Below are 13,873 nucleotides of genomic sequence, written 5' to 3'. Positions count from 1 at the left end.
ATGGAGCTAAACCAACATCTCCACGATCCCAAAATTACGTCACACTGTGCCTTTGTACTCTCCCTCTCTGGGACCTTAATTTCCCAGTAAGCTGTGCTAGCCAAGATGCTGAATGTGTTCCCAAATGAATAAATTATTAAAAATTATATCAAAACTTTCGTTACAAGTAGCAATCCAGATCCAGTAGCATTTTGATGAACAAGGTTTCCTGCAGCCTGAAGGAGCACTGTCACAGGGAAAATGTGGCAAAATTCAGTGGTCGAAAACACTAACTAAAAACATAAACGTGATGCATTTCTTCATAAAAAAAATTTAAAACGAGGCACATTTATTACTAACCTTCAGTATAGCATAGAGATATGAGAAAGAGATGTCAAAGTTAAAGTAATAAAGTCTGAGAGGAAAAAAACTCCTCTCAGTTCAAAACCTTTAGAAACAAATTCTCACTGGAAAAAGATACAATGCAAAGAGAAAAACCAGCACATGTCAAAATTCCTATTAAAACAACAAAATTTTGTTCAGTATAACATTTTATTTAATTTATCCAAATATGATAAATAGCTAATATACAACAAAGTATACAACAAAGTACCACTGGTCAATGAGATCCTGTTTATGTAAAAGTGTGCAGTCCCTCTGGCTGAAGTGATCAGAAGTCTGGTGACTTCAGCTCACAGATATGGATGGGTACGAGCAGATGGACACACACCACCGCACATGCACAGCCTCAATAGAAGAAAAGAGAACTGGCGGCCTCGTTGTTTGAACCGGCATCCTCTGATGTGCCGTGTTTCTTGTTTCATCCCCTTTGCTTGTCCTCTGTTCTTGCGGCAACTTCAAACAGTGGCTCTGTTCAGGTCCAGCAAGATCTCTGGACCGAGAATAAGGGACTAAAAAGGAGGAGAAGGGTGAGGATGGGAACTAGGTAGACTTCTCTGGGTTTGGCTCAAAGTTTTAATCGTTTTGATGTAAAATGATAGTCAAAGCAGTGTTTGCCTCTTGACACAAACAGTGCAACAATGTATGTAGGGGAAGGAATGTTTGGAACATTCTAGGTTGGTATGGCTTGGTTTGGTGTTGTGCGGTTTGGTTGGCTCTGCTACTGCAGACCATCCCCGCTCCCCTTGCCCCCCATGCCTCTGTGTGGACCCTCATGAGAGGACTCTTTGTTCTGGGCCGGCGGGCGCACCAGTGAGTGAATGAGCGAGAGCAGTGGCGGTATTCTTCAGTTGCCGCTGTTTGTTTACACCAGCCAGTCCCGTCATACTTCATTAGCAGCCCAGCCCACCGACAACCTCTGATGTCCTAATCACAGATGATTGTGGAGCTGTACAGAGACCCCGGTGGTTTGTACCCCTGCCTGGCCAGCCGCTCATGGTCCATATATACAAACACAGTCATGCTTTCTGTGGTCGGCGCGGACGGTGGAACCAGGCGTTTCATCGTGGGCCAAGAGGCACGGTGTGGTGGGCTGACAGTCAGTCCCAGGGAAACTAGGTTTTCATCACAGAGATGTGAGAGACCTGCCACCCAGAAACACAAAACACAAGACAAGTTATTTAGTACTGCCATCTTCTGATGACAAGTGGTAAAGTTAAAATCTAAACGCAAGTTCAACATGCATGCTCTGTCATGTCGATGTGACACATGAGTAAAGATGATGGTAAAACTAAATAAAGTCTTTAAATCTACATATATTCACCAGGTGTATAAATATTTTTTAACTTAACTTGATCTAATACCATAGTGAGAGATATTTTATGTGCTTAAACAACTGTCTTTAAAAGTTGTATCATAAATGACGGACTTAAATGCTGACCAGATGTTTTATTACTTAGTTGTAGTTCTAACTTTAGTTTCCATAAGTATGTCTTCAAAATGCTGTATAACTATGGCTGCAATCCAAAACCCAGGAATGACAGAAAAGGAAAGACTAACCTTTTTATCCAAGACTGTTTAAGAAACAGCAAAAAGCATATTTTATCAATAATCAAAGCTAATCAATTTTTTATTCCTTTCTTTTAATTTACAGGTAACTGTGATGTCATTTTGACATGATGCATCATGTAACCAGACTAACCAACCTCGTGAATGGCACTTCCAAGCTTTTCCTGACTTTTCACCACTTTCCTGGCAGAAACATAAGACAGACATTGTTTTAGATCAAAACTGTAATGGCGGTTTTTCAATAAGTTATAATAAGCAAACTCATTTCAGTTAGCATCAGCTTCCCTCTTTCAGGTTTAGAGGAGTTCACTTGTTGTTTACATGCATCAATAAGCCTTTATAATGTCTACACTAAACCAAAAACAGAAGAGTGACACACTCAGAGCAGACTGCAGAACAGAAGGAAGGATGTTTTGGCTGGGTTTATTAGCTGGGGACGCCACCACCAAAATACATATTTAAAGACACTGTTTGAAAATACAGATAACCTTTTTATCTCTCTTCCTCACAACATTGAATCACACTCAACTGTTCCTGTTTTTAGTCAATCGGGTTTAGTGAAATTAATTATATTTGACTAAACCCTGTTTAATTATATTTCACTAACCTGTGTATTTTTCTAGCCAGGCATATTTTCTAAACTTTGCTGAGCAGTCGGGCTGATAAATAAAATCATACAGAATACAGTAAGCAAGATTTCGGTTAGTAAAATGCTTTCAGGGAGAAAAATAAAAACATTTTTGAAGATGTGATGAAGTATGGTATTGGCAGCATCATGTGTGGATTTTTTGCTGCAAAAGCAATTGGTGCACTTCACAGAATAGCTGTCGTCAAATGGAAAGAAGATTATGTAGAAATACTGAAGGTCATACCATTTAAAAGAAAAATCTACTAAGTACTAAGGAGGTGTGTATAAACTTATGAAAGAAACATAAAATAGAAACAAAAAATATGAAAATATTAATTATTCAAGCATTTAACAAATAAAAATAATGTTAGCAATCCTAGCCGAACTAAAACGGGAGAACGTTAGCCTGATTTAATATTTAAAGTGAGAAAAAGGGGGTGTACACCTTATGATTATCTGTTATGAACTATACATAAGGATAGAAAAAAGCTGGCAAATAGGTGAGAGGTCAGAGCAGCTTAGACAGGGGCTTGTGTTTAATAAAGTAACACCGTTACAACTGAATACATCTTCTCAGGTTGTCCTATTATTACCAAAAACTAATAAATTTATACTTTGATGCAACAGTGCAGTTGATAAAACCATAGACAACAGAGCTAACCTGTGTATTTTTCTAGCCAGGCTGATTCTAAACTTTGCTGAGCAGTCGGGCTGATAAGTGGACGGCACTATGGTGTAGGATCCAGGAGGAAGAGTGCAGGCCAGACTGACATCCTGGGTGTAACAGTGCGGGATGCAGCTGGCCACAGGATCCTTTTCTTTGGCTGCCGATTGTTCTGACTCCACCTGAGTAAATTAGACACTTAAAATTAAAATATTACCTCAGATTCCTTATTTTGTAAGATGAGTTAAGTTATTTTTATCATCATCAAATAAACTTTAACATCTTTATAGTCAAAAAAGTTAAAAAAAAAAGTCCATATCAGCTCACGTGTAAACAGACTGAAGGGGTAATCCCTTGATATTTGACTGACCTTGTAAACGTGGAAACCAATGGGATGCAAATCGGTGTCAGGGCGGCTCTGGTGCAGAGTAATTCCTGACATTAACTCCAGATGTCAGTGCTGGCTCATCACATACTGCAAAAGGGAAGCAGGGGTTCTTCCAGTACGACGGGAAGTTCCTGCTTCCTCCTGCTGTCCTTCCTTCTATCCACGAGCCGCGGAGGAAGCTGGTCTCCCACTCACCATCCGATGTCAGTGGCAGTGAGGGCGCTGGGCTTTTTAGGGCACTAAGGATAACAATGGCCTTGTTATTCTATGACAAACAATAATATCACACTTATTCTAAGGGGGAAAAGTGTGATATTTATAGAAATATAAATATTTACAGACAAATAAACCCATGCTCTGTAAAAAGAAAGTGGTTTTATTGTTTAAATGTCAACTTTTGTTTTTTAATTAGTCACATGTGGTAATTTTCTCATGATACATCTGAGAAAATCTACCAAAGTGGGGAAAAAAATTAACCAAAATCTTGTAAACACAATTTTGCCTTTCTTTACATGTTCATCAACCACCACCTTGATAATTCCACAATTTTATAGGGATTTTGTGAGATAGACTGAGAATAAGCAGAATATATTTGTAAAGCGAAAGAAAGTTGGTACATGATTGTCAATTTTCTTAAACAGAAACCTGAAAACTGTGAACTACCGATGTATTCAGTCCACATGTGCAAATAGTTGCAAAACCACCTTTCTTTATGGATTTGACCCTCTGCCTGCTTCACAGATGTCACTGATATTTTGCCTTCTCTTTTTTACAAGTTCAGTCAGATTCAATGGAGATATTAACTGAACGTTAGCCTCTGAAGTTCCTCTAGAGTTACTTTTAGCACTCTTATGTACATGCTTCTTAATCAGCTGTTCTGTTTAGATTGACAATCATCTTGGTCGGTTGAAGTTGTGCAACACTCGCCTCAGGAGAAGATGCTCAGATTAAAGGGACGTAATCAACAGAAACATTGTAATTTTAACGGAAATATAAACAAGAAACACCCTAGATAGACGAAAAGGTTGCAGAAAGTTGAGAACCTGGGAAAAAACATTCAGGACACAGAACACACGCTTGTGCTCGTGTATCCCATAAAATCTCCCACAATATATTGAAGATTGTTATTCTAATGTTCTAAACATGTGGTGCACTTTCTGTTCCTTACTGGTGATTCCTACCTGAGTGATGTGGGGGAGGAGGAAAAGACCCGGATGAGGAAGTGGGCCTCGGCTCCTGGCTGGTAGGTGCTGGGAATGAGGAGGTAGAATCCAGGCTCCAGCGGCCGGCACAGGACCACCTCTCTCTCGTAGGAATGGCAGTGAGTAGAAGCACAAGGCGGTTTGTTTAACATCCGGCTCAGACTAAAACGCTTCTTTTCCACCTGTAGAGAATCATTTCCAAGTAAATTGCACAGTAATACACGTGTCATCATCGTGTTTTGCACGGCACAGACCTTCCACATATGTAGAGCAATAGCTTGGTAATGCTGGTGCTTTGTGTTACTGCTGTCCTCTGGGTCCGTTTGTGCGTATTTTTCTGTGATCCTGCGTTTTCGATGCTGCAGCAAGGATACGAGAACCTCTCCTGTCTCACACACTTTGAGCCAAAACTTGGGATTGCTGCTGTAGCTGCTGGTGTTTCGGCTTCCGCCAGCAGAGTGGCCTTTAATCCACCGGCTAGCCAGCTGATGGCTGTGTGTGAGAAGGGTTCCTGTAAGAGGAGGAGAAATTTACAAAAAACGTTTAAACATCAGGAAGTCTGAATCATCCACTAAATGTTTGACACTAGTTTCTAAAGATGATAGATGAATAACCTGTGTAAACACTCTTCAAGAGTCCATCTTTGCCAATTGGATATCCCACTGTGATGTCATCAAACTGAGACGTAAACTCGGCCTCATCTAACCAGAATTCACCCTCTGCTGTTCGGTCTCGCAGCTCTGCAGTGCAAACTGGGTCGAGGAAACTCCAACCAATGCCGCTGAAAGTCAAATTATTTGAAAGGCAAGATCAACTCAAAAAAGGGTTTAATACATTCACTAGTCTGAGTTCAACAAACATGGATCATTTTGCTAATGTGTTAACTGGCATTAAGTGTTTTAAGCAAAAAGGTATTTGATAAACACGACAGCAGTGCCATTGTGAAGCTCATACCAAAAGTGAAAACTTGCAGGGATTGCTCAGAAAGAGAGGTGCTCTGCACACAGCCAACAGAGCTGTGCATAATCTGCATGCTAATCTGGGTCAAAGCATTTACACAGAGCACCTCAGCATTTACATCAAAGACGAATGTGAGAGCAACAGACCAGGCTGGATTGGTCTGATAACGCATGAAGTCTCAGGCGAGGGTTTGCAGCTGACCTGAGTAAAGCCTACCACCAGGGGGCACTATAGGAGAGACATGGCGCATTGGGGGTGAAGTTCTGCTGGGAAAATGTGGCATGTGGTCATCATGTAGAGCAGTTAAACAACTACTTCCATTCATTACATTATGAATTGTATTGTTTGCTCAAAAATTAAACTTAGCATGCAGCATTTTAATTAAACAAATGAAGTCAGGTTTTTGTAGGAGCATCACTGCAGATCTAAAATTTAAAAAGGGTTTTGTGTGATTTCCTCATTAAAAGATAGGCATCACTTTACAAATTCCTTTGGGCTAGATTGATAAGAAAAATATTTCTGTCCTTCTTGTAAAAGCTTGCTATATTTAGACAAGTTTAATATATTAACTAAAAGGAGCTTTGAGTGCACCAAAGTACACCCCTGCTGATGATGGTTTCCCTGGGTGAGTTTTTATTAAATTAAAAAGTAATTCTCATCTTTCGACTGTCTCCCCAAATTTAAAGCTATTAAATCATCATTATGATCAAAAATAGACAGTCCTGAGACAAATTAAACTGAGCCTACTACATGATCTTTAATACACAGTGAAGTGAACATTGGAACTTTTGTTTTATGTTGAAACATATTGTGCAAAAAAAATTATTTACTCCCATAAGGAAGTCAGGGAAGATAGTGATTGTGACTCATATTGTTATGTAAGCATGACAGTGACAGATGTTTATGTTTCAATGATCGTCTCATGTATCCCTTTTAAATGAGAGTAACAACGTATTCTCACGCACCTATAGCTCCACGCCCTTTGAGCGAAACAATAAGAAAAAGTAGGAGTCATGGTGTAATTCTATTTATTAATGGGAAATTCCATCTCAGTCTATTTTTACCTCTGTAATCTATAACAACACTCCTCAAAAGTTCTCAAAATCAGATTTAGATGTATATAATGAGCAGCTAAAAAAATGTGATTCACTGCATTCTCAGCATAGCTATCTTTTTTAAGCCAAGCTCAAGAAAAGTATTTAAAACTTCCAGACCTTTTTTTTCTGCAGGTTTTAATAACTTTCCACAACAGTATACACATGTGGACCACATTCTTAATGACCAAAATGCCCACAATACCACTGATATAACTTGAAGCTGACTAAAATAATAATGGTAAACAAAAATGTACTCCAGATTAACTAATGAAAATCAGACAATGTGTTTGAAGTGTGGTTCAACAAAATAATTATTTAAAACATATAGAAACAGACCTGGGCAAAAAAATGACGATCCCTGCAACTTAACATTTTGTTGCTCAATCTTTTGAGGCGATCCCTGCAGTCAAATAATTTTAACTGTCAATGAGACTTTTGCACATGTTCACAAGTATACTCCAGTCTGGCTTTTTCAAGATTTGCTGTTCTGCTTGATTGTCTCAAGTGAAGTCCACTTTGGCTTAAACACTGACAGATGGAAAATTCTGACACTGATGTACCTTGACATTGGAGTTAACCTTTAATTCTTTGGAGGTTGTTCTGGACTCTTTGGTTAACATTCGTCTCATCTTTCTCTTCAGTTTTCCTCCTGCAGTCAGGGAGGTTTGCTACAATCCTGAGGACCTTAAACTTCTGAATAATAAGCACAACTGTAGTGACAGGAGCATGTTCACTAAGGTACACACCTTGTCTGCAAGCAGACAAGGTGTGTCACTCTTGTCAAATGTTGACAAGAGTGACTACTTGTCAACATTTAAATATGCAGACTGATTTTGTTACAAACTTGAAGACACCTGGCATTCTAATTAGAGGACACACCTTTGTTTAACACATCCCTATGGTCAAATTATTTTCAATCTTTTCTGGAGATACCATCATTCATCCAGGCCTGTTTCATTAATTAATTTTCTAAACGAATTCTGTTGAACCGCAATTTAAAACCAATGTTTGCTTTTCGTAGGTTAATTTTCAGTGAATCTTTATTTATTATCAGTTTCAAGCTATTTCAGTTACTATTGAGGGATTTTGGGGGGGATTTACAGAGGAGTACCAACTATGTTGTCTACATGTGCATACTTGGATATTCCTAAAACAAAATGTGACTATAAACATTCCCCATGACAACATTCTACCTCCAAGTCCAAGCACCTGCCCAGCAGCATCGTCCCCATGGATTTCTGATCCTGAGCAGCCGCACATCACTCCCTGACACCTTCCTCACATCCAACCACTCCATCACAGTCAGAGCGTGGTGCTGATCCAGCTCACTGAGTCCTAATTCGAGGGGGAATGTCAAAAGACAGGTTTAGATAGAGGGATCAGTGGTGGGATTATCTACAAAGCAATAGTTTTCTAACCTCCAGGAGAGCTGTGGGTGGAGCAGCTCAATGCACACTCTTCTTTCACACAACACAGGAGGTTCAGGTCCAGCTTTTTCCTCCTGACTTGGTCACTGTCCTGCTCTGCTTGCTGTTCTTCCTCATCTGAACCAAACTCCCTCAGACTCCAACGCTCGGCGACACCACCAGTCAGATCCACAAGGGCCTCCGACACCTGTCCGGCCCAGAGCTGCTCGTATGAACCATGTAGCCTGGAAGGAATTAAGCAGGAATTCAATTGCTGATAACTCAACAATTGCTGGGAATGCTCAACAAAGCAGCAAGGAAACAAAATCTTGATGGCTTATCAGGTCAAACAAAGATAAGAGATTCAGGGGAAGTTCTTTAGTTACCTACTTGGCATAGGCCTTCTCCAACAAAGCAATCCAAAACGCAGAAGGGGAGTGGCAGCGTGAGAAACAGAGACAGGAATTCATGCAGGGGAGACGGTCATCGACGATCACCTCTGTCCAGTGGCCCTGCTGCCAGATGAGAAACTGAAAGGAGCCCCTGTACTTGCTGCTACCCCACTGGGGCTGGCCAGGAGGAAACACCTACACATTAACAAAAAGACACTGTGAGCAGTGCAGAATATAAGCAAAAAAATTAAGATTTTAAAGCACTCACATAGGACAAGGGACAATAAAACTGCTGTTTGTGTACCTTGTCTAAAAGATGCTGGTTCTTGAGCAGGAAGGTGCACGCACAGAGAAACCAGCAGTCACCCAATAGTCCTTGTTTAGCATGAGCCAGGTTAGTGTTGGTGGGGAAGAGAGACGGAGACTGGCAGATCTCCTTGAGTTATGGATTAAAGGTAGAAATGAAGAAGAAATAAAGTTACAGAGACTCAAAGGGAGTCTGCAGAAATGTATTCTGAACAACTTAAATGAACAGAAGGCAGCCTATATCAAGGTTTTAAACAAGTTATTGTGTCAAGTCTTTAAAAGAAATTCCTATTTAAAGTCCTAATCAGATCCAAGAGCCAATGTGGGGGGGACTTGTGTATTCTCAAGATTTATGAAGCAAAGAGTAACATGACTGCTGCTAGTCAGTTGGCTAAAAAAAGGCTGCAACACTTTTACTTTTTCATCAATTGCTAGAAAGAAATAGTTCAACTTTAGGTCCGTTATTCGAGAGCCACTGTCCTGAACTTCTAGATGCATATCTGCTCCACACACCTGAATCAAATGAATGAATTACCTTCTCAGTACATCTTTAAGTTCTGCAGGGGCCTGATACCAAGCACTGATGCATAGAAAAGTTGAAGGACAGTGGCTCTCGGTGATTGGAGTTGGAGAACCCTGATACTAACAGAGCAGCAAATATTAAGTGTGCTACACACTGATTTGGCATGACTTGACAGCTGCTTGCATAATAAAGGTATCCTTTTACAGGTCTGTTATTCTTGCATGTCCCACAGATGTTCACCACTACCAGGACCTTGAGAATTTGGAGTCCAACACTTCAAACCTGTTGTGCTTCTCGAATGATACCTGAACATTTTCTTTTTGTGGCAAGGTGCATTATCCAGCCGAAAAGTCTACAGGCATCAAAAAAGTGCTGTACATCAAACATAACAGCAGTTTGAAGATGGCCTCTGTTTTAGAAGAGGGAGTAACAGTGTAACACGATGTAAAGATGAAGAATGTCAAATTTACATAATACCACCCCCCTTTGCTTCACCCCACAGGATCTCAAACTGCATTCATCAAAAGTCCTGCAACTTTTAGAAAGCTCTCTGCTTCAGCACACCTGGCTCCATTATTAGCTCATTAGCAGAGCTCTGCAGAGCTTGGCTGCCTGCTAGTGACATGGTCTCACCATTTCACTTGTTGATGTGACAGGGGGACACATCTAGAAGTTGCAGGACTCCAGTCATTGAGAATGGCAGTTTGAGATCACTGGATTAAATAATTTTACAGACTCATTATTGCTCAAGAGACTAAACTGTGAGAATCTCTCACAGTATCTATAACAGGTTTTGTAAGGTGATATATATTTCATCACTGAATTTTTTGCTCACGTGACGATCGTGCAAAAATCTTTCATCAGCAACTCAAACACCTGTTATGGGAAATCACTCCCTGGCTGAGGGGACAAACCAGCAAAACTTTGCCATCTGCCAGAAGCATCAATATCAACATGAGCAGGAATTTTCCCCTTCCTCTCCCCTCAACCCAACCCAGGTAATCAACCTGTGGACGTCGCCATGTGATTTCTCCGTGCAGCTGAGCGATGGGTGTGGAGCTGTCGGAGAACAGGGAGGAGTCTGTTGTGGGAAAATCCAGGTCCTCGAACAAAGACGGACCTGCACATTCCTCTTTCATGGCTACTGGAAGCCGTTACAGTCGGCTCACATCTGTGAGACACCTAAACAGGAAGTAATGGCTGCATTAGTTGCAGTATTTAAATATTTTTTGTATGAAATTGGTTGCATGCAGAGGGTAGCTGTTTCTCAGTGCAAGCGTGAAAATCGACAATTTAAAAGTGCATTACTTTCACCATGTTGTTCGTATAATTCTCTAACAAAGCAGTAACAACACAGAAAGGTTGCAAAAGGTGGTAATTAGAGACATTTCCTTTCTTTTTTTAAAAATCTTACCTTTCTTGTCTTCTCAGCATCTCTCCCTCTGCAGTTGTCATCATCAACAGCGCAGCTAGCTCGGTTAGCTTCAGCTAGCTTATGCTACATTCAGAGTGACTCCGACATTATCGTATCTCTTTATCTTATCCTGGTTTCAGATCTACAACCGCACGGGTGTCTTATCACATTTGCAACTTTCGCTATGTACAACATTTATGTCAACCAGAGTGCAACTTACTGCTAAAGGTAAGCGTCCTCCGCGTAGACATGTCGGAAACCATTCATACAGTGGATCCTTCCTGTGAAGCCGCTCACCACTGCCGCCCACTCTCGGTTCCTTAAATTACACGCTGTCCGGTGAACGCAGCAGAAGTTCAATATGAGGCGCTTTTAATGTTAATACATTTTATTAAAACATCGAAATTTATTAGTGCAGAAATGTTTTAAAAGAGTAAAATGTTCGTTGTCAGATTACAAAATAGGATAAAGTCTTTATTTACTTAAGTTGTATTTTCACATTTTTAAAAACATTATAACCTAAGAATAAAAATATATAATGTTAATATGTAGCTTAGTCCTCTTATGTATTCTTTTTTAAAAAAAAAAAAAGGTTATAGATAACTAGGTTTTTAATTTCATTGTATTCACAATGAAAATAGATTTATTTTCCACTCCAACAATTTTTCAAATTGATTTTGGCCTGAACTTTCACTGTACCATTGTAGTTCAGGCTCTGTATCTAGGATCATTTTTCTCCTGGATTGTGAACCTTTGCAGCTAATATTTTCTAAAAAAAACATCTGAGGCCTTCAAAGAACAGCTGGACATATATTGAAATTAAACAACTTTGACTTTTATTTAGCAGTATTGGAGTAAAGGAGGGCTGAATAAAAAACTGTACTTTTTTCATATTGTTATTTGTAAAAATAAATTGAGTTATTTTGCTTTGAAGTTGAAGGGACTGACTTTCTCGATTCTGATGTGATGTTATGTCATTTCTTCATCAAAACCATGCCTGGAGGTAACATACTTGCCTTTGCTATAAAAAAAGCACTGTATGTGTGGACAATACATAATATCACCCTTTTAGCTTCAAAATACACTGAAATTTGTGGCTGTAAGGTGACAAAATGTGAAAAAGATTAAGAATTAATAGTACTTTTCCAAGGCATTGTAAAAGCAGAACAACAAAAACCAAATCAGCATGACACCTACTGTAGCATACACATTTCCACTTTATTTAAACATGTGATATTTTAAAGAGGGGCATTTTTTATATAAGTAGAAAATAAAATCCATTTAAAATGTACTGCCATGTTCCCAGAGGTAGTTACTTTTATTCAATTATATTTATCGAGTAATTTATTGGCAAAAATGTATTTTTAGGAGCAGTTTTACTATACCAAACTTTTTACTTTTATTATTAGCAGTAATGCTGCTAATAATGTCACTATAATATTACTATTGCTAGAAATGTTAAAATGAAAATTTCTGGATACACTAGCTGCTGTGTGCAACTTAACTAAATGACGAACAAACATCTTGTTCTTGTTCTCCTCTTGTTAGTTTCTGTTTGCTGAGCCTGCTAAGACATTTGAAAATAATACAAATATACAGTAAACCCTCTATATTTAAGTATTTTATCTTGTTCTACCATGCACTGTAAAACATTTGGAGGTGGATTAACTTGAGAATGAAAGTTCACTTGCTGCAATTTAAGCCAACGAGAAAACTGTTTTGGTTTTAACTCAGAAATGAAAGTTCATGAAGTTGTCTAAATATTGATTTTAAGTTCATTAATCTTGAATGGTGAGTTTTTATCTAATGTTGCAATTTAAACCAAATAATTACTTGACAATATGTGAGAAAAAAAACATGCGCTCGCTTTGTTTAAGAGCCCACATTTCTCTATTATTTTTACTCAACATCAAGCTAAAATAACAACTCATTTTACTTTAGAATAAGTTAAATTCTTGGTTCAAATTGCATGAACTAAATTTCTACTGTGATAATTAATTGTATTAAACATTACAATGAATTCTGCTCAAAAACATTTAGTATAATGTGTGAACAGAACATTATCCTTAAGCTTTACAAACTGTCAGTTGCATTAAAATAAATATTTAATAACATGCGTGTCAGATCAATGTAACATACTCCCATCTCACTAACGGTGCAACAAGGAATACAAAAACATGCCGCTAAGCACTGTGTCTTTTTCTTCAGTTTTTTTAAGTGCTAAACTAAGAACTCTAGTTTATTCAACCTTTGGAGGTTTAATTAAATTAATAAAAAGTTAACACAACTTACTATTGTAAGTTTATCTTTCACAAACTCACATATTTAGGTTCAAAATCTAAAACTCGCTAAATTTATTTGACTTAAAGAGTAGAAGAGAGTAGACACAACCAAATGAGGCTCAGATGTTTTATAGTTTGCGTAGACATTACCTACTACATTCATTTAATAAGTTTTATGTTGAAAGAAGTTATTTGGAAAAGTGTTTCTTCTGCTTTGATCTGTTACTTTGTAATTTTGTCATACATTTGTATTAATATTTTTCATTGTTATTTAAAATGCCAAGCTGTGCACATAACCGTAAGTCACGTGAAGTTTATTTGTACAGAACATTTCAGCAACGAGGAAGTTGAAAGAGATTATGCTTTTTGTTTGTCTGTTGACAGCATTTTTAAACACTACACCAGGTGTCAAAGTTGTAATAGTTCTTTACTCTCAGACTGCTTTCACAGCAATCTGGGTTTTGGTGACAATGTGGAATGCAGAGAATATTATAATTTAATTTAAAAAGAAGTATATTTGTATAGTCTTCTACCATATTTTTCATTGTCTTTTGCCTTTGTGGCCACTTTGCTATGCTGCTGACTACAACTAGTAATAAAAACTACTGATTCTGATTCTGAATAAAACTAACCCCTGTTAAATAAATACGTCAAGGGACAGAAA

At 38.5% G+C, this 13,873-nt stretch overlaps 1 protein-coding gene across 1 annotated transcript; it reads right to left on the bottom strand.

The window, feature by feature from the left end:
* Positions 1-298: 298 nt before the first annotated feature.
* On the bottom strand, positions 299-11,252 carry capn10 (calpain 10). Its single transcript, XM_032565247.1, is given in 14 exon segments — positions 299-1,523; positions 2,085-2,130; positions 3,237-3,425; positions 3,599-3,672; positions 3,674-3,866; positions 4,809-5,011; positions 5,084-5,340; positions 5,444-5,610; positions 8,080-8,221; positions 8,305-8,537; positions 8,683-8,879; positions 8,989-9,120; positions 10,521-10,695; positions 10,928-11,252. Coding segments are annotated over 13 exon segments (1,995 nt in total). The 5' UTR covers positions 10,653-10,695; positions 10,928-11,252; the 3' UTR covers positions 299-1,493.
* Positions 11,253-13,873: the final 2,621 nt, after the last annotated feature.

Source organism: Xiphophorus hellerii, chromosome 6, assembly GCF_003331165.1.
Source record: "Xiphophorus hellerii strain 12219 chromosome 6, Xiphophorus_hellerii-4.1, whole genome shotgun sequence".
Lineage (NCBI taxonomy): Eukaryota > Metazoa > Chordata > Actinopteri > Cyprinodontiformes > Poeciliidae > Xiphophorus > Xiphophorus hellerii.
Note: the sequence above shows the minus strand (reverse complement) of the source record. Positions and strands in the feature narration are given on the sequence as shown.